We start from the raw sequence: 22,110 nt of genomic DNA on the forward strand, positions 1-22,110 counted from the left end.
CTTATCTGCTAGCCGCAGTGAGAACAAAAATGATCACGGAATTGTAAAGCAGCAACAAACTCCCAGGTGGTATAAAGGGTGACTGACTGGGTACAGCTGTTCTCAACCAACAGACAAACACAGAAATCAGCCATAGTTGTCAGAAGAAGCTGGATGGAGACGGTGAATGTGCACCTGTCAGATCTGTGCCAGGTTTCTTTTATTCTCCTTAGCTGACCACAATGCGCACTTAATCCTGAACAGGCCTATCAGTTTTGCATTGATTTCTTTTCCCTTTGGCTTACACACCCTGTATTGTGAAGTCGCCCTGCTTGTGGTAATTCTGCCAGAAATTCATGAAATGGACAAAGCAGCTTCTTGAACCAAACTGTGGAAGCACTATTCTTCTGGAGCTTTGGGAGGAGTTTATTAGAGGTGAAGCTAAAGGTTTTGCAGATAGAAAGTGCCTCAATGTATAAAAGATGACGCTCATAGCTGTTCTTGGAAGTAAGTGGAGTAGATCTCACTCATCATTCAGTACTTAATAAAGCCTGCCTCCCTCCACTTTGTGACTAGTTTGTCCTAATTTGGGAGTCTGTCACCTTCTAGTAAGAGCTAAATGAACAGCAATTAGGAACACTGCAAAATACGACTTCATTTCTCTTATGTTTGCCACTTATATAAGCACACTTTCCTTATGTGTTCACATCTATGTTATAAGGAAGAAAGTGTAAATAAAGCAGTTATTTGTTATCAGAGATGTACTTCGGGGTGTTTCATTCTTGACTCGGTCTCTCTTGGCAAATTAGGTCAGGACCAAGGCTTTGGAGACTAAGATCACCATTTCTGGACTCCTGAAATTCCTCGCCATGCAGTAGGGACCCCTTCTTTCTTTCCAGCCTGCCTGCTTTCCTTCCTTCTTTCCTTCCTCCCTCCATTCTCTGCCCACCTTCCACAATCCTTTAATAATTGCCTATGCAAGGCATAATGACAACAACTAGAATTACTGGGGTTAAAAATTGAAAGACTGTGAACAGTTCTCCCTAAAAGGAGACCGTTATTCATAAAATGTAGTGAAATGAACCCTGGAGTTAGCCGGGGAGAATTAGGGCCAAGGCGCTGTTTTAGCAAGTATTCCTTGTGCGACTTCGGTCCCACTAACCGGCCTCAGTAATTTCAGCTGTAAGAATGAGCTATCACCAGGCTGTTGTCAAGAGCGATAAAATACTTTTTCAGCTGCAACACTGCACACAAATATATAATGCTCTTACTATTACTAATGGTGTAAATATGGAACAAAGAGAAGCAAAAACATTTCTGTGCAGGCTCTGGAATTGTATATAATCAAGCCTCAAATGTTGTTTCTTAGTAAGTTATTATTCTATGAAATATGAAGAGAGATGGTCTAATTGGGAAGGTTAACCACTGAATGATTATACAAAACTAAGTAAATATCAATAATCTGCTCTATTTTAACTTTATCACAACTGCTCGTCGTTAATTTATAACCACTAAAGTTGCCTATAAAATAAATTGAAGTAGAATGTGCGTTAAAAGAAAAAAACATCGTAAATCTGTATTATTGTCAACTTTCGAGGTCCACACAAATCTTTAATATTCCTGACCAAACTTCCCAGTTACATGAATTAAGTTTACTTATAACACTGTGTGTCATCTTAACAGTTTAAAAGCTCTTAAAATATTTTTTTAAATGCTGCGACATCCACAGAATAACTTAACGCTGTGGAAATCATATACTATTGCACACTTTAAAGACAGAAGAAAAAAAATTTGAGGAGTTAATTAAGTGTTCTCTGTTTTATTGCTAAATATTTTCTCAAGAAATCACACAATATTTCCTGTAGAATGCCAGGTTTTTTCTGCTTAGGGAAGGCTTAAAAAAAAACAAACAAAAAAAAACCCGCACAAAAAAAAACGCTGGAAAGGATGGCTTACTTCCATGCTTGTTTTAAGTGGTGTTTTCCTTATCAGCAGAGTAGACAGCAGCAACAGACCAGGGCCCTTACACAAATGCAAATTGCTGATAAGAAGTCACTCTATTCTTCTTTGACAATTAGCAGGAATTAGCATGAATGTACGGTGTTTAACCCCAAGAGCAATCACTAGATCCAGTCTTCCCAAGTGAATGAGTCTGTACTAGCGCTTTTTAGGACAATTCTTAATGATGTACTTGGAAGAAAATTAAACTAAGTAACTTTGCAGTTTTCTCAAATATACAAATTTTAACAATTTTTACGTTCCAATATGAAACTGTCAATCACTACAACTTTACAGGTTTGTTTGTTTTTTAAATCTTACCTGAGATATCTTCAGTGGCTACGGATTTGGAAATCTGCATGCTTTCTTGCTCTTTGGTCTTTCAGTTTAAAAAATCTAAAACCTGAAATTATTCTTGCTCAGAATACAGCTCCTCTGCAGTGACTTACTAGAAGCTTTGAACTCCTACTGGGAAAAAAAGTGCTTACGCGGCTCCCGATGATGAAGTTCTGGAGCAGAAGCTGAGCAGAAATGCTTCTGCAGATGCCAAGGGAATGACATTGGTTCTCCAAGGAGAAGTTCAGAGCCAGACTCAGAACTACTGAAGCATGGTCATTTGAGATTGGCATTTCTATTTTTCGCGAGGAGTAATTCAATCTTACGCTGAGTAGCATATAGGTACTTGAAAAGGAAAAACCGACAGGAGGAGATAAAAGAAACCTATGCTGACTTGGAGGTTCCCAGAGCCAATACTGCGATTTAAAGGAGCATACTATCTCCTTGCCTCTCCTCCGCTGCACTCTGCTAAAGACACAAAAAGGGAAGTCAGCGATGAGCCATCAGGAGACCATAGCTGGCACCAGAGCTTCCTAAGAAGAATTAGGACATCTCACTTCGTGGAACTAAGGCGGAAGTTCTTAGAAGTTTGGAGGCTACGTACAAGGTGGGAGTTTGTATGAAGAATAAAGTTGACACCAAAAGCCAATGAAGATTAAGTGGTTTAAACAATGAACTTGGGTTTTGGAATCATTTAAACACACGCAGGTTGGCGGACCAGAAAGAACTTTAATATAGTTTATGGTTTAGCCCATATTTAAAAAGAGGATTCAAATTGTCTCAGAACAATAATTCTGTGGTCTTTAATAAAATCCCTCTAGCTAAAATTTCACAAAAGCACACAGGGAAAGGCTGCCCAAGGTCACACAAGAGAATTAGGAAATGCTGGTTTTCTGTTTTGTGAAATGCCTATCGGGGCTGGAGCAGGTTAACAAGATCGCCTGTAGGTCCCTCTCCCTCCCATAGGCTCTCTGGACAGACCCTAACGTTATTTCTTCCTTCTTCAGGAGAATGAAAAGTGACCTTCAGGTGTTTCTGCTCATAAAACAAAATTATAATTTTTGTTATAACACTGAGCTCATTTGTAGCTGAACACAAAGCAAAGCCTAAGTTCCCAGCAGCTGCTGAGCAAATGATATGGTGTCATTAGATAGTATTATCCTTAGAAAAATAAAACTGTCAAGAAAGGTGATTTTTCAAACATAGAAGTTGCTGTTCGTTTTCTTTTGTTTTTCTGACAGCGTATTTCACTCATGACCCGGTGTAACCGTCGCAGTCCACTACTTCTTAGAACAACATCTCGGTGACCCGAATGCCTTGCAGGCTGTCACGGCTTTTCTGAGGACCAGGGAGAGTCTTCCCACAGTGGGTCGTTGACTGGGTGAAGTTACAAGAAAGCTACATTTTCTTCCTGACAAAGCCAATAATCTAAAAGGTAAAAACTCCAGAAATATAGTCCTGCCATATATTTTCTACTAATTACTGACAGTTTTATATATAAATCTAAAATTTCCACAGCTGGGAGTTGACAAATATTCAAGCTGTCCCTTGAATCTTTTCCTACCATTACCTATTCTAAAAGATTGAAATCCACCTAGCCTTCAAAGCGAAAATGAGCAGTCCATCTGACTGGCTTAATTTGATATATTTACAGGTCTCCTAAGGTTAAAAGCGGAAGGTGCACGTTCTTTACCGTACTCTGCATTTTCTACCAGTATCAGTTTGACTGGGAGAAGGTCATGTCAAAATAGAAAATGTTCAACTGTCACTTTCCAAATCTGTCGAATGTTTTGAAACCCAATGAAACAAATCAACGTGGACTGATCAAAGATTCAGGTATTCGGCGAGCTGCTAAAATTACCATGTGACATTTAATGACACAGGTTAATTTATTCATCAACTAAAATACGTTTAGAATGAAAGGAGTTGAAAGGTCAAAATGTAGAAACTCCAAAGCAAATTCATATTCAACAAACTTTTAAAATTTGTGGCATAGCAAAAAATAACAGCTGCATAATATTTCAATAGGTACTGAATTGACACTTGATGAGATTAAAAAATCAATTTCTATAAAACCATCTGTCAATATTTTTATCCCTAAAATCAAGCCTGAATTTAATCAAGCATCCAAATAAAACTACTAATTTACAGGAAGTACGAAGTCACAGGAACATATTAAAAGACACCTTGGGATGCAACTGGCAAATCCCAGACTACAAAGAACTCTCCAGGGCAAATAACCTAGTTACTTACAAATATCTATCTATCTCCTTTTGCCTCTCTCTCTATGTATAAAGAGGCAAAGGGAGATAGAGCAACAGAATTACTAAGAGGGTGAGAGAAAAGAAAAATCCAAAATGCAGACATTTAAAAGAGAATTAGGAGACATAGAAACCAGTAACAATTTGTGAAGCTTACTTAGAATCTGATTTAAATAGTTACAAAAGTATGCTATTTAATATGAGACTCAAATATGATCACTGATTAGATGATTCATACTACTAAGGGGTTATCATTAATTTGCGTGGTGTCAAATACATCATGCTTGTGTTTGAAAACAGTTATTATTCTTAAGAGCTATGCACTAAAATATTTATACATTAAATGATAAGATGTTTGGGATCTGCTTCCAAACAGCAAGAGGGAAGGTAAGTGAAGGATCAAGATGAACAAAGCTGACGACTGCTGACTTGGATGACAGCTACGTGGAGACCCACGGTACAGGGCGTGGCAGAAGTGGGTTCACAGTTGTTCATGTGGGTAAGGACATGCCAGTTGTGATGATCACAAGAGCTCTGTTAACTTTTTGTTTGTTGTACTCACAACTGCAGTCCTAGTTCTGGCCCATCCTGTACTGTTCTTTGTATTTTCACATATTTGATATGCATGTTTAAATGTATATTATACATGTACATGTTTAAATATATATTTATATATGTTTGAAATAAAATGCAAAAACTGTCAAATTTAGCCTTTTCAAACATGTCTTTTAATGTAGAATTAGAATAACACTCTATATCATCTGTAAATATATTACTTGTAGCCAACAGCCTAAATCATACTTAACATGGAAATTCTAGAAGGGATTTCCATTAATGTCAACAAATCAAGGATGTTGACTCCTAAAAATATTATTTAACATTGCTTTAACCAGTGCAATAAAGCAGGAATAAAAAAAACAGGTAAAACTCTCAGAATTGAGAAGATAAAATAATCATTACTTGAAGATGACATTATTGGATACCAGTATCAACTAGCAAGAAAACCCAATGAGATACAGGGATCATATTCAGAAAAGCAACAGGAAAAATAAATCAATTAGATTGGCCAGGTATGAATCTAACAATAAATATGCAAAACAGGAAATATCTTAAAAGGGTAATATATTAAGAAGGGAAGTAGGTCTATGCTTGGGGGAGAAGAAAGCATTCCATTAAAGGAAAAGCCAATGAATCTGTGGAGGTAGAAAAATGAATGTCATGTTCAGCGAAAGGCAGCAATTCAGTCTGACTGGGAGATGGATTATAAATAGAAAGGTAAAGTTAATGAAGCTATGTAATAATAATGTATCCATAACAGAGAAGCCCTTGATAACCTGGCTCAAATTAATGTGTATTATGCATGCTGGAATTAATGTTTACTATGGAAAGAGTTAGGCGTTTGAGTAGGCCCATAATTAATAGAATTAAGAGCCTATTCTATAACCTTTGAAAGGGGAGGAATTGAAAATGAGGAGAACAGTAAAGAAGCAATCGCAAAGGTCTAGGAGACAGAGGAAGATTGCTTAAATTAGCACACTAGTGATGGAAAAGGAATAGGGGCCTGGTCAAGAATTAACACAACTTTGCATTTAGATGCATTACAATTAGGTAGGAGCCGCATGCTGGCGCTCATCTGTATTTCACACTTTGTATCGCACCTCTTCCTGAGGCCATCAAACTGCTTACCACACATTTTCTTCTTACTCTTCACACAGTCTAGGAAATACCTGTGGTAGACAACAGGACTGAGGTCACTCTCAATATTCAGTACTCGTACAATAAAGTGAAGCTGTCTCAGTTACCACCAAGTCACAGGATGGCTTTCTCATGTGACTATAGCACATCTTTCGACCTAAAGGAACCCTCTAAGTATAGATGGCTGAAAGTATAAGTTACACCGATGACCAATGCCCCTAAAAGTTCTAGGAGCATCTCCATGATGGAAAACGATTTCAGACAGACTATTAAACTTTCAATGTTTTTTTTTTTTAAATAAAGGAGCCTTCACAAAAGTGTAGAGAAATGGGGACTAGGCAATAAAACACAACCTCCGACGTGTTCAGGTTTGGGCGGGGTCCCTGATCAGTGGCTCTCTAACACAGGAGCCTGGGTGATACCTTTTGGAATGTCACCTTGGCAGCTCTGGAACACCAGATTGCTCATTGCCACATACCATTTAGCCAGATTACTGCAATTCTGGGTGTGTGTGACGGTTGTGAGCATAAATAGCCCGATTCCGTTTCCATAAGCACCACATTTTCCTCACGGAGGTGAAAGGTCGCTGCATGTAGAGGAATGAAGTAGTAAAAGCATGTTCGAACATATGAATCTTGCTCTGCAACACTTGGCTAATTTCAGCCCACATATTTTCCCAGAAGTCCCAGGAGTTCCCTGTTCCCAGGTTCATGCTCAGAGGAGCAAAACGCCCCTCCTGTAACACGATGTGTTATTAAACATGTATCGGCAGTTTTCAGGTTTCCAGCACAAATGCTGGGAACTCGAGGAGCACTTGGAAATCTAACTTTTTTCAGTATGGTTACTGTCGCTTACACACGGCCAGTCTGAACAGGGGGAAAACAAGGCTTCGGAAAAACACGTAATTTTAAATGCTTCACTTCAAGAAAACACTTGCCCTGCCCCCAAAGGACTACGCTGGTCTCATAATATTTAGTTCATAACAGGTTTTGTTTCTCTAAAGAGCATATACTTCTTAGAGATGGGAACATTGGGGGAGGTAATATTCCAGGCAAATCCTGGGCCTTTACAGGAACCAGGCCAAAATGATAAATTCGCCTTGATGACATTATATATAAAGCTTCCCTTAAGTCTTCGTTTTTAGCTGCTGTTGGTGTTTTTAATTTCTGGGCCTCTATGTTCCGACCTAACAGGCACCTGTGTTTCTACTGTTGGCATTAAAACTCACTGTTCAATGGAAACAGACAGGTGCACAATTTGAATTCTGTTGCCAAAGTGCACGATATTTTATAAAAACTGGGGCCATGTGTTCAGTGTCTTACTCTCGTCATCTGGTCTGGCTGTTTTCTATCTATACCTCGTGCGGTTGTTGGAGGAACTCACTAGAAATCATCTTGCTTGTAGTTAAAACTGAAAAAGGACATGTTAAAGCACATCATTAAAGAAAAGTGGAGGCCAGAGTCTTATCTAAGCTCGCCCGGCTACTTCCCTGCACTGCCTGCAACAGGGGCTATTAAGAAGGTCCACCCATGAGATCTTAGTTATAATTTATTAGTTTCTTTCCTAGTGGTGATATATCTATCTGTGAAGATGGGCTAATAAAACACTTCCATCTCCTGGAGCTATAATAATTCACCATGGCTGAGGTCTTCTCCTTTTAAAACATAAACCATTTTGTAGACACTGCAAGTATGTGTTTAATACAAATATTCATTCTTTACATCCATCACTAAGGTGCTTCTCACACCAACGCTAATCAAGAAAACAACTTAGAGCAAGAAGCCATGACTGTTTGTTCAGCGCACCAGCCGGAAAGGACCCATGGCTCTACAAAGCCACCTGCAACTCCAATCACACAGAACCAAATCCAAGGCCACGTCCATTCTGCCAATTTAATTCTGCATGTTCCCATACAGGAGTCAACTGTCTTCAGTTGAGATTTGCCATTTATTCAGAAGCTTTCAAGAAGTCAAATACTTTTCAGGACCAAATTGCATGCCTAGCAAAAATTTGCACTGGTATTCTGCTCAAGTAGGTGCTGCCCATGTCTAGTGAGAGTTTTCCAGTTCAGAAACTACAGAATCCAGCGACCGGCATGATGCAGAGACACGTGCAGAGTCAGTGAGGCTCTGCACCTTTGTTAAGAACGTTGTCCTTAACTGAGTCTCATCACTTCTGTAATCAAAGCTCTCTTCCCAGAGCCAGAAAGTGACCACGATATCCCAGGATCCCAGCCCACACCCCCATTTTTGTTTTCTAGACTTCTTGTTTGTTTTAGTCTCATCAATTGATATTAGTTCATCATAAAACCTCATATAATTGTAAGTGGACTGAATATAAGCACAGTCATTAGATAACAATACTACTACTAGAGTGCATGATTACTGTTTAAATTTTTTATAATTCCATTTTATCCTTTGACAGATTCAACCCTCCAAATATACACTTGGTAATTCCATTTGTCTGTTTTCATTTTTTGCTTGTTATGTTTATTTGCTTTGAAGACATGAAGACCATTTCATCTGTGAATTATTTTAGTTGTAAATGGCACATTTTAGTTGTTCGAAGGTGAACAGGCGGAACACGTGGACGAACAGATGGGAATTATAAATGAATGCAGAGTGTCAAAATATTTCTTCTGAAGTCAGAACGAGGCACTGGCAAACCCATAGTAACATCTATAGAAAATGCTGGCTGCACATACTTAAAGAATATAAAGAACTCACCCAGAATGTCAGAGAGAAAGCAAACAACAACAAAAAGGAGTGTGCCGATGGGTGTGTGGGAGACAAGGAGAGCACAGGAAGTGTCTCAGCTCTGAGTGTGAGCTCTTCTCAGGGGCCCAACCCTGCATCTGAGGCTCAGCTCAGTTAGGAGGGTCTGGGATGACAGTTTTGTCGTGTAAATAAGGCTGTGATACCCTTCAGGGAATACATTTAGATAAGCAGTCTAGGGTCTGCAGCCTCTGGAAGACTTCCGGTGCTCACCTGCAAGGTGGTTACTTCCCTCAGTTTGCTACTTCCTGCTGCATGAATGCACGGTAGTCCTTGGGCTGAAAAACTGTGATTTATGGTAAAGTCTAGCTTCAGATCCTGACATGAAGTTGAAGTTTCTCATGCAGAACCATGAAAATAGTGACATGGCAAAAGGGAAGTTACAGCAATTGAAAAGGTCTCATGAAATGTAATCTTCTAAATGGGCAACGTAATCTGTGCTGCTGGAATCACAGTCTAGGGCTGAGACAGGTGAACCATGCAAAGGTGGGCAGAGAGATGGCTGGGTAGAGAGTGAGGTGTGTCCCCTGGCTCGTGGGACTAGTGCTTCAGGCTAAGGATGACACTGCTGACTACTTTAGCAACCCTTCGAAAGAAGTCATGAATGATACAACTCTGAAAGTAAGAAACATACCTAATTTATTGAAACTTTTGCTCTGTTTCACAAGAAACTCTGAGACTACACGTAGCATGAAGTCAGGAAAAGGTCCAGCTGTCCTTAGATCACAGAACCAGAGAAGTGGAAGTTGAGACAGATGGAATCCATCACTATCATTAGTGATTACAAGAACTCCGGGTCTGGGGGGAGGGGCGGAAAGGGAGGGCATTGAAGTCTTATCCAGAAAACTGGATGACTTAATGAGGTAAATACTGATATGTTCTAAGTTAGATAAAAGTAATTATTTTCAATGAGGTTGTTGTAGACCTGTTCTAATTCCAAAGATCCAATTCCCCAGGTATAATTTAGAGTAAGAGAAACCTTTCTCACAATGGCCATTTCCACTGAGCATGCCATCTACTATGTTCTGGCTTTCTGGTGGTCTTCAGGGCGGGTCAAGGGAAAAACACAAAAGAAATGACAACCAGAGAGAACACATCATTTCATGATGGCAAAGATCGAGCAGTTCTCTGCATACCATATTTTCTTCTTAAGTACCTTCCTCTTTATGAGATACAAACTATCATTTCTTCCAGTAATCTTTTGAAGTTGAAATCATATTCACCTAGGACAGTAGGTAACTGGCATCGATAGTGTTCATCGTAAATTGTAAAGGTATGTCTTTTGCATCTACTCTTTCTGATCCCTTTTTCTGGAGGAGAAATAAATGCTGAAGAAAACTCAAAAGTTATCTATATGTCGAAGGCAATACAATTCTTAGCAAAGAACAAGAAGACCGATACTCACTAAATACAGTGTGCCATATATTCTAGCCCTGTAGTCCTCACCACGATTGTAAGACATAGGTAAGATTTTAGCCTTTTCAAAGGTGATGAAACTGAGGCTGAAAGAGGTTAAATATAGCATGCCTTTGTTCTCAGTGTAATGAATAACGTGGAGAGGAATTCCAAGGCCGATTGATGGCAAGGCCGACAATATATCCACTAAAGCATTCTATCTCATGATTCTTTCATTCCGGAACTACATATCTGATCTTGAAGTTAAAAATAAACAAAGAATAGAAATTAAAATTATTTCCACAAGCTATTAGAGAAGCCGTATTCTTTTACCTTCCACAAAGTGTTACTTTCTGAATATTTGCCCATGTTTGGAAACTGTATTTCAGGGAATGACTCTTACCATACTACTTTTAGATTTTGCTTTCTTAGCAGAAGACAGCAGGCCAGTGTTGGTTGCACTGATGCTATTTTTTTTTTTTGTCTTAACTCAGGGAAAACACTCAGTCCAAGTTATCTAGTATTCTGTTGTCTGTTTCAGAACAAAATGTTTATCATTTCAGTTAGCTTTCCTATGAACAAGAAAACTTGATTGATCCTGAGCAGTTCAGTTTAAATTAGGAGAGCTGTCAGAAATTTGACGATGTGACCTCTCAGTGCCACAGGGTGGTGATGGATGCTATTTAACTTCCATTCAAATTAGCCTCATTTTTCTTCTTAAATCATTTTTAGGAAAGTAATTTAATTTTCCTTTATCAATAATCTCAAAGCTTTTTTAAAAAAGAAACGACCTCATTTCTTTATAAAGCCAAAGTAAGAGAAATTATGCATGTGCATATAAAGGCATGTACAAATGAAATGAGCTGAGGTACAGACAGCTTTGAGGGGTTGTAATGGTAGGAACTGCTCCAAACGAAATGCTAACTTTAGTTACGATGATGCCTGCACAATATTTAATATTTGCCTCAGATCGCTGATTGACCTCAATGCAATATTAATACCACTAGTTCCTTTAGAAACTAATTGTAATCAGCAAAGAGAGAGGGGGAAAGAAAGAAAAATGTGTATTTATAAGTGACACACACACATTATATAAAATTACAAGTTTCTTGACTATACCAGTGACATGTGAAACGAGGCCCATTTTGTTGGCTGGTAATTTTCTTTAACCTCATTTTCATGTAACATAAATTATCCACAAGAAGGTTTTAGAAATGGGTTTGGGGGTAGCACCTCTAATTGAAAGTTAAATCCTGACAACTAAGTAATTGAAACAAGCAACTCTGACAAAAATGGACTATTCTAAATAGCTAATGTAAGACTGCTTTCTTTTGGTTAAGTTATACGTAAGGATCATCTAACCAGATTTGCTTTACATATTCATCCCTAAAAAAACTAATGCTATAAACAGAGTGGCTGTATACTTAAAGTGTTTACTAGTGACAAATGCCTAAAAAATCAGAATAAGAACTTATAATATAGAGTTGAATTGCTTAATTTTCATCAGCTCCTTCTTTATTTAGTAGATTTTCACTAATTTTTTACTCCCTTGACTATACCAAGTCTTCACTTATTTAAAGTTTAAAATATTATAGTATAAGTCACTGATTTGTTCAAAATAAATTAAAGCTATGGAAGAAATATGAGGATCCTAGAATTTTATATTTATTTTTGCAGTAAGATAAGACAACTGAGGCACATAAAAATGGTTATACAGTTTTTCAAACTATTTAAGTGCATGTAAGAGACATGACTAAAATACTGAACTTTGTACTTTCAAATGCACCATTAACATTTTAGTTTAGCATCCTTTATTTCCTAAAAGTAAGCAGTCAATGTTGAGCAGAAATGTCAGGAAATCAATAAAAAGTAATTAGGAGGAGTGTTTCATGTCCTTGAGAAAAGCTCTGAAGGCAGAAAGGGAAGCTTCTGCACAGTGACCAGTTAACATTCTTTAGGTTTTTTTTCCCCATAATAAAAAGAAAAGGCAATGATTTAAATTACTTTATTAAAAAGTAACCATATAAATGTCAAGTGTCACCCTGGGCCATAACGCAGCTGATGTGGCTGCTTTCCATGACAAAAGCCACAGTGGAAAGCTGCCTTGGTGAGCTGACTCCTATGTGTAGTGTTGGGTATGCCCATGTGTGATAAGCAACAAAGAAGAAAGCCTCATGTTAACACCTAGTGGTTTTAACTATTTCTATAATCTCGGAGTAAAGATAGTGAGAAAAGGAAATAATTGTTGAGTGATTTCAATGTACCAGGGAAAAATACATGACCTCATAAAGTTCCCACAATATCCTGTAAATTCTGTATTATTTCTCCGACTTTCTGATAAGCAGATAGTAAACAGTATTTCAAAGAGATTAAAGACTCTGCCCGAGTCCTACAGATGAAAAATTTCAGCTAAGATTCTAACTCTGATTACAAAGTCTTTGCACTTTCTAAGACACCACTGAAGAATTTTAAATGGTGCTTCTTATTATTTTCAAGGGCCGGACACTTCTTGTGGAATCCGGGGAATGCTATAGCTTTTTGTTTACACAGACAAGTAAAACACTAGCCGACAGTTTGGGGACTTCATGGACTCCCCGCTTCTCTGAAGGCAATCCATAGCTACTCCATGGATCTACAGTTTTTACTCTTCATGTGAGGTCAGAGTCTGAAAGACCTTTGACTTCTATAATTCAGAATCCTCACTGTCATGATTCCGTGAGACAAGAGATAAAGCTATTTCCCTCTATTCATTCTTTTTACTTGCTTTATTTCAGAGGCCTTTCTTAATACTCTGTGTTAACTACATTAGGGACAAATATAAAAACATTTAAGAACATCTGCAAAATTATTGCAGGTCACGATAAGATAAAACAACATAAATTAGGAAATGAAAGCTCATTGAGGAGTTTGTTTTTTTACGTAAGTATAATAAGGGTGATTTAACCTTTAGCAGTGGGTTATAAATAATGCCACGATGGTTTACAGATTAGCTAGGAAAATAAAAGAATATTTCATTTAAAAGGGGCCCCCATACCTTAAAAACACCAAATCCTTTGTACTTATAATTTCAGAAACTATTGGGGGTGGGACAGAAAGGAAGAGGGTCCCTAGCTACTGAAGAGTCTTAGATATTCTTAATTTTAAGCTTGGATTGGCATTATTTAAGATAGAAACTCAATTTTCTGAAAGAGAGCTGTGGCAACAACTTCATTTAATAAAAATCGCATTCCTCCTAAAGGAAACAAATCACAAATACCATGAACCTTTCAGACATATTTTTGTTTATGTATGTGTCTGGTGTTTTGATGTGCATAGCTTCAAACCAGAGGGTTCTACTTAAATCTTTAAAAAAATAATTTGAATAGAAAATTCAAAGTTGGAATATTTTAACATTTAGTATGTAAATCCATTCATAAAATTCTAAATATCATTGGCCACAAAACATAAATGTGTGTAATGGCATAAAAAGTCAAAGTAAGACTTTATTTCACATTCAATTTCATTAAAACAATCTCTTGACTAGTTGTTTCCTTCTGAATTGCTCTGAAAACAACTTTAAGGAAGAAGTGTGCTATAGTGACATTTTTTCCTCCTGTCCTTCTCAAGAGTATGACAAAAGGTTAGGAAGAGAAGCTAGCTCTTATTCTGAACAATTGTTTTACCCTAGAACATTATTATTACTGATTTTAGGCAACATTTTATTACTACTACTAATCAGAAGAAATATAACAATGCATGTTTATTCTATAGAAAAGGAAAAGCAATTCTGCTGTGTCTAATAATTGGTTATGAATTGTTCTAATTAACTGAATTCAAGTATCATTTGTCAAGCAGTAAGGGAACATGACATTCAACACAGAATACACTGTAGTTTGAAATGTACTGCTTTCACTATATATGGATTGCTTTTTGTTTTTCTAGAATATTCAGATAATATTGGAATAAAAAGAAATAAAAAACTGATTTACAATAGGAGTTTGTAATTGATCACTCAACTCTAGCAGTATATGGCATCTTAAGTGTTTCCTTTTCTAAGAGGATATACAATTCCACCTCCCTCACCACACACACACACACACACACACACACACACACACAGAGTCATAAAAACAAACCATGAGGCTGTATTTTTTTCATTCTGTCCTGAGACTGGTTTTTATCAAAAAGGTTAGAATTACACTGCTATATTGCTGAGGTCCCTCAGGGATTTCTACTCCATTTCTGTTGTGATTGAACCGAAGACGGTGGGGGAGGCTTTCAAATTAAAACTCACTGCAAGCTAAGAAAATATACCCCCCACACATACACACTCACACTCTGCTGCCTCTTTCTTGATGCTCTGATGATAGTCTCAGGACTCAAGTCCAAGGCAATAATAACAGGAGTCAATAACTCCTGTCCGTCAGTGGGAAGACCTGCTCTTGGGCTCCAAGCAGTCCGGGGCCAGGGAGTGCCCCGGTTCTAGAGCCAGGCTTTCATCAGTATTGCAAGTCTGTGGGTCTCACCACACCATAGAGGTTAAAGCACATTTGGAGTCCCCAAGTCAGGCTGAATTTGCAGTAGAACTGCTCTGCCTTCAGCACAGGCACCACAGAGGATAAGGAACTCCTGAGTGCTGTTGGTTGAAGGAAGGTGAAAGGCGCAGGGGCAACTTCTCCCGCTGTGTGCTGCTAATACTGCTAGCAGCGTCCCTGAAGCGGAGGCCCAGAAAAAGAAGGGGGAAAGTTTGGTCATCCTATCCATATTTCGCTTGGCTACCATGCATGTCACTGACTCTGTCATTATAGAAAACAGACTTTGGAAGGAAGAAGTAGGAACACTGGCAAAATGTAATGTAGAGGACAGAGATCTGCTAGGTTAAGAGGCTCCAGTGTCACCATATAAAGAACGTAGATGAACTTGACGTTTGCTGCAGGAGAGTCTGGAGGAATGGAATGGGTCTTCAAATACATCAGAGCTGGACATATGAAACATTTAGTTACATGGTGAGGCAAAGGCAGGTTTACAGTTGTGAGTATGCAAAACACAGAGTTTATCTTGTATCATTATTTGTTAACTATTATATTATTTTCCATACAAACAACTGTAAGCCTACTTTTGCCCCAAGCTGTATATGAGGGGGAGAAACTGAGTTGAATTAATGGAAGCTACAGGAACACAAATATTCAGCTGAGTATGTGAACAAATTTGTACAGCTAAACAAGGGTAAAATGGGTGAGCTTTGGTAGGCTGGGCATTTCCTTGTAACAAAAGAAAGCACAGACTAGCTGACAGTTTTTCTTTGGTGGGACTCATGGCAATGAGGGATAGGGTTAGGCCTGGAACCATTCCAGGGTTCTTACAAATTTGAGGTTCTATGGTGTTAATGAGAAAATTAAATAATTTATCAGTGATGCTGGTGGTTTGGACTAAATGCAACAATTTTCATATTGAAGCAAGACCTGAGATGATTTTTACAGAGCACAAAAATGCTACATCTTCATCTTTATTTCAAGCACCTGATTCTAATTCATCAATCTGTACCTGGTGCACATTGGGACAGAATAAAGAGCAGCAGATCAAGAAGAGATACCTCTCAAAGTGGAAAAGTACCTGATGCCTCTCACAAATTTTGTACTTCTGTAAGAGTTTAAAGCGAAAATTTTGCTCTTTTAGCAGTTTTTGTCAAATACAGTAGAAGCTGGTTAAATATGTGCTCACAAATCATATGCTGATTGCTATTCCTAAAAGCTCTAATTTATTAGATATTTTTAAAAATTTATTTTGGCTACATAAAAATATTTGTGTTCAGAATTTTAAAATATACTTAACAATAGGAAGAAGTGAATATTTCAATGGCTATAAGAAGCATAACCCATGATCACAAATCTGGATTGACAGGCATTAATTGCATCTCTGTCCCCACAGATTACTAATTTCATTGACGGGACTTCCTATAGCTTTTATTGGCCATCAGCAGATGAATGGGGGTGGAAGTGACTAAATGCATCAAGACCAATAAAACCTGCCTGGAAGTGATAAATACGAGCTTGTTTGTGCTATGACTTGAAAAACACTGTATTTTAGTGATGTTCTCCCAGCAGAAATACTTACACATCTTCCATTAATTTCATGACAGTAGTAACAAAATAAAGCATGAAATAATCAAATTTACCATACAGAAAGGCAGGCAATATCTATGCATTTTTCTCAAACCACAAACTGGTTTGAGCCTTGGGAAATCAGATCTTGCCTTTTAATTTTTTGTTTTTCTTTTGCTGTTGTCACATCATAACATATAAAATATATGTGTCTAACTTTGGGTGTCATGCAGATTAATCTTCCAGTCTATTATACAAAAGGTCTTTCATTGTGTCGTAATGCAAAGCATCTTATACAATTTAGTAAATTTTAGATTTAAGCCTGACAGAATCACCTTTCCCCAAATGAAAACATCTAAATTACAAATAAACCCTTGAAAAAAGAAATGATTTTCAAGATTCAACTCTAAATTCACTTACTCTGGCTCAACAAATCACTGTTTAAAATTCACCAATTTGCCACACTTTTGGTTTAATATGTCCTCCTGCCCCCACTTTTACTGTCTCCCCAGACGATATTGGGAAGATGGAGAGGAGGGAATAAAAACATTAAAAAAAATTTTTAGCACACCTCGCATATATCACTATTCTGCTTAGATGGCTGGTGGGCGCCTGGCAATTTGTTAAATTAACCATTTCCTCTGTATCATTCCGTGTTATGGAAGGGCCACAGCTTTGTACCACACGGAGCCATTAGTTATAAGTGCTTGCTCAGCACAGTCCATTTTTGCTGATGGTATCTGAAGGCACCACGTGCAAACGAGTCAGAGAGACACTGGAGTGAACACCGTCTGCATTTCCCTATAGAACATGTTGCTTTTTCAAAGGCTGCAGGTGTTGTAACACTATCTCAATGAAAACAATAGGTATTTAGCGACTAACTGTTTGAAAAGCCCCCAAATTAAAAACTAGAGCATAAACTTTAACTTGTGTGAATATTTTTATTTCAAATACTTGACAAAATTTTCCTGCATTAATGACAAATTTTATAAACAGCTCGCTTTATTGCAATTTTTAAAGTATATTGTTTATAAGTAAGAATATAATAGATTTTCATTTCTACATTTTCCTTCCCATGACTAGACTGGCCAGAAGAAAATATAGTTTCATTGCCCACCAATTTATCAAAAAAGACAATTTTATCAATGAATTTTACTTAAAAAATAAATTAGAACGGCCTTTTAAACCAGTCCCTATCAATCCCCAATATTCCCAAAAAAACTATTTTAGCAGAAAAATATGTATAAGTTAAAGAGAAAGTAATAAAACACAGTATTTCTATATAAGATTCATTTATATGTGCTTATGTGTTAGGAAAATTCTTTTCCTTCTTCCCAATAATATTGCTACTTCAAAGATATACAACTGACATGTGGCTGACAAAATAGTTTGTTTCTCTCCAGCCCCAGACGTGCTCCCGGTTTTTTTGAGCCTGGTTTCAGATGCGCGATGCAGAACACTAGACCAAGGAGTACGCTTTGCATGGACTTGCAGGAGCCGCACATTTTCATCACCTATTGTTACTGGGGTGGGGAGATTCATTGTTTGTTCTTCTTATTGTTTTTTTTTTTTGACTTCCAAATTGGTGTCTTAGATCTCACTAGAAAAGTCTAGGAATTAGAATAATCTGTATTGCTTTGCACATAGGAAAGTTATAAATATGGCATTATAGCCTAAGTCAAATATTTGTGAAAAAATAAGTATTTTAAAAATCATCAGCAGGACAGTTCTACAATATCATGAGACAAAAATCATCAAAGCATTTCTCATATCAATTGGGAAACTGGAGAGATAAAAGGATGCTTCGAAACGAATAGTATTTATGAGATTATCCTCCCCACTACAGGACAACTGAGAAGAGAAAATCTGAAGACACCAAGGGGTCGGTGCAACATCCTGCCCCCGCCACCCCTCGCCCACCCTGGGCAATGTTGTTTGTGTTCAGGTTCTAAGTGGCTCAACGTCCTGTAGGGTTTCAGGGCCAGACAGTAAGGACAGAGAGGTAGGGAATGCCTCTAGTCTTCTCGTGTTTTCCCTGAGCCCCTCCCATCCATTAGCCATAAAAGACAAAAATAGGACTGTAAGATAGTAAAATAGTCTAAGCAAACAATTCACCTCCATGCTTTGACACCTCTCTTCTTCAAGTTCCAAGAGCTGACTGATAATTTTGCAAGTAAAATTCACAATAATACTGACAATATGACTAACATTCATAACATCCATGAGTCCATCCTCCTTTGAAGATCCACAAACATGCCCCAAACCCAGGTTGCTGTGGGTTTCAGCAGGTTCACTGGATTTCATCTATGACTATTAGGCACATTTAAGCTTAGACCCACGTGCTTTTTAGAGGCACACACGTTTTGGCATGTGCTTTCTAGAAGTGACACAGTGGAGTCATTTTTTAGATGTGGGTAGTGTCTCACCAATGCCTTAAGGACAGCACTTGGGACACGTTTTCCTGAAATACCTTTTTCTTTTTCTTAGATTTTCCATTATTGATATTAGGTGTGCAAACCAAGTCTCAATGATGAGAAGTTATTAGTTTTAGGAAAAAAGTTATCCTTAGAAGCATGCTTCATTTCTGGGAAAAGAGAAAAATCCAATTCCTAGCACTTAACTTACTTTATGATGAAATAAATCATAACTTTATGATGAAATCTCAAGGCTGTCTCATTTTTGTAATCTCATGATCTTGGAATCACATGGCAGTTTATGGATTTCAAATTCAGCTGGAAGAGTTTCTATTCAGGTGGTCCCTCCTCCAGTGAACTGCAACATTCGTGTTTTCTTTTTGTTCCAGCAAATGTGTGCTGGACAGTAGAATAATACCTTAAACCCTCCATGGAAGGAAGCAGGGTAAAAATAGATAACTAATTCAGAAAGTGACAGTTGATAAATAATCTATAATTTTTGTCAAGTTTTGCAAAGCAATCATCTTTTAGTTGAGCACATTGTCTTTAGTTGACAGTTTTGCCTATTTCAAAATAGGTTTTAGTACATTGACAAATCAGGGTTCTAATGAGATTTTAAAAATCAGAATTATTTCAGTGAAAGAGCACAGCAATCAATATTTAAAAACCATTTTCGCACATGCTGACCCTTTGGTTGTTATGCCCCTCTGTCACTGAATTGCCATTCTTTTGAGAGAAAGATGCTGGTTTATTTAACAGTGAAAACCGACCAGTTCTGAGAAGTGACCATTTTTGGCATTTTTACCTTTTGATTTAAACACAGAGAATAACTCTCACAGTACTAATCTGTAAAAAAAAATTCTGAGTTCTCAAAAGGAGGTGAGGTCTGATCTATTATAAAGTCTAAAACGTAGATTTTTCTAGAATGCTACTGGATCGTCAGCATATGCACAATGAGCACATGAGGGCAGGCGTGTGTCTCACAGTTAAGCCAGTGTTTCCTAAGGCTTGTTACATCTTGGCAAATAAAGGGGCTTCGTGTAGGATCCTGAATGTTATGGAAATCGTGGGGCTCTGAGAACACTGACAAGGACCTGGCTTCATCTGGAGGCAGAAAAGGCTTCCGGGGGTGAGGACTGCTGAGGTGAGAGTCAAAGGATGGGTTATCTACGTCAGCAAAGGGCAGGGTGGTGTGGGAGGCGGGTGGACGAGCTGTAGATATGCACCCGAGAGGATCCGTTTGAAGATCCCAGGGCAGGAAGGGACGTAGCCAGTTCCAGGGAGCGCAGGTCAGTGTGGGTTAGCGTCTGGAGGGCTGGCCTGCGCTTGAGAAGGAGGGAGGGCAAGAGCATACAGAATCCTGCAATAAATGGTGACTTACTTTAAAACGTGCTCAGTATATTTACTTACATAAACTGCCACGTTCCGTTTGTACCTCATCAAATAACTTATCGAGCCCTTCTGTCCATAGAGATAAACTTTAACTCAATTATTTTAGCTGACATGCAGGGTAAACCCAAGGCACCCATTAGTAGAGGTGAACAGAATAAAAATTTCCAGAGTTTGTGGTGAAAGAAAGTATTTTTTGAATAAATAAAAAGGGATGCAGATTTTTAAAAGGTAATTCTCATCCGAGTTCTATTTATATGGTTACACAATTTATATTTGTGCAGTAAAGTAATGAATCTGCTTCTTTAAGAGAATTTATCTAATATATCTAATAATTCAATTTTCTGTTTATGTCAATTTTGAGCTAGAGAAAAACATTCATTTCAGCTCTCTCATTTCATTCACAATATTGCTAAAGTTATTTCATCAGTTACACATATTTAAATATTCATTAAAATGGAACAAAAACATTCTAGGAATCACATATGATACTATATATGTGGAATTAATTGTTTTAAATAAATAAAAATTTTGCTAGCTATAAACACGGAACACAGACGTAGAGTTCTAATCAGAACCCTTTCTGCAGAAGTCACTGGAGTCGGGGGGAGGGAAAGAGGAGGTGGGCTTGGCATCTAATGGGAACAAGGTTTGTTTTGGGGACGGTGAGCATGTGCCGGGACTCAGCAGTGATGTGGGCTGCACGATTTTGGAACACACTAAAAGAATGAATTACACACTTTGAAAGGACGAATCTTATGGTATGTTACTTACATCACAGTCAAGCTGTCAGTAAAAAATTGTTTCTCAATACCTTGACCTATTAAATCCCCAGAAGAGGAGACACATGCATTGGAATATTTTCCTACATATTTCTTGCTCCTATCAATACCCAAACCCCTGTGTTACCAATTAAGAATATACTTATTGACATTAGAGCATTAGTAATATGAACACGTCTCCAGAGAAAAGAGAGCAGAAGGCAAGAAATTCTAAAAGAAAGATCTCAAAAGCTGTTACATGAATCATATTCATGCAATGGCATAAAACAAAAAATAAAGACAGACACCAGAAAATCTTGTTCTCTTACATTTGAAGTCATCTCTCCATTCTTTTTTCAAGTCCCAATATTAAGTTACATCTCCACTTGACTACATTCAAAGATGGTTCACACAGTCGGACAACTGCCACGTAACTCTGTTCTCTCGTGACTTCCGTAGGAAAGCAGATTTCATCCCCCACAACGGCACTCATCACGAACCCAGGCAAGCTGTCTAACCAATCAGAATCTGCGTCTGACAACTGCTCTCATTTACTGACTCCGTTTCTGTGCCACTGTGGGCACACCGAGCCCCTCAATCACTGTCAAGGGCAGAATAGGAGGAAATAGACAAGTTCCATTTGTAGTAATTACTTAATTAAAGGCAGGGTTACTTACACTTGCACAGCAGTTTTATCCACACAAAATTACTCAAACACAGTTTCTCACTAACTATGAAGAGGGAACCCAAATACAAATTTGCAGAGATGACAGAGAGAAAAGAGGTATCATTAGTTTATGATAACACATTTAAATATACTTGGGAAAATAACTGTGGGTTAGCTTTAGGGTCTTCATCACTGGAAGCATTTATAAAGGTAATTCAGGAATTTTGTCCAGGAAGCGTTATGGCCTCTCTGTGAATGGATCAGGCAGGTATTATATTTCCTTGGTCTAGCAAGGTGAAGTCCTAACTGAAGGGAGTGGTTAGATGTAACGCCTTCAGCACATCCCTCCCAGCCCTAAGAT

At 37.9% G+C, this 22,110-nt stretch overlaps 1 protein-coding gene across 7 annotated transcripts in view; it reads right to left on the reverse strand.

Moving 5' to 3' along the window:
* The window catches only part of NRG1 (neuregulin 1), a 948,231-nt gene that overhangs the window by 39,542 nt on the left and 886,579 nt on the right, over positions 1-22,110 (reverse strand). The window contains exon 1 of one of the 7 annotated variants that reach the window (XM_045821535.1): positions 21,412-21,502. The exons of 5 other annotated variants lie outside the window; for them this stretch is intronic. Coding sequence is in view for 1 of the 2 variants with exons in the window: in XM_045821534.1 (XP_045677490.1) it covers positions 2,299-2,338 (40 nt within the window). In the remaining variant the exon portion in view is untranslated. Of the gene's footprint in view, positions 1-2,298; positions 2,415-21,411; positions 21,503-22,110 lie in introns of those variants that run through there. One more of the 7 variants, XM_045821534.1, reaches the window with a different exon arrangement.

Source organism: Phyllostomus hastatus, unplaced genomic scaffold, assembly GCF_019186645.2.
Source record: "Phyllostomus hastatus isolate PE091 unplaced genomic scaffold, TTU_PhHast_1.1 phas_scaffold_46, whole genome shotgun sequence".
Taxonomy (NCBI): Eukaryota; Metazoa; Chordata; class Mammalia; order Chiroptera; family Phyllostomidae; genus Phyllostomus; species Phyllostomus hastatus.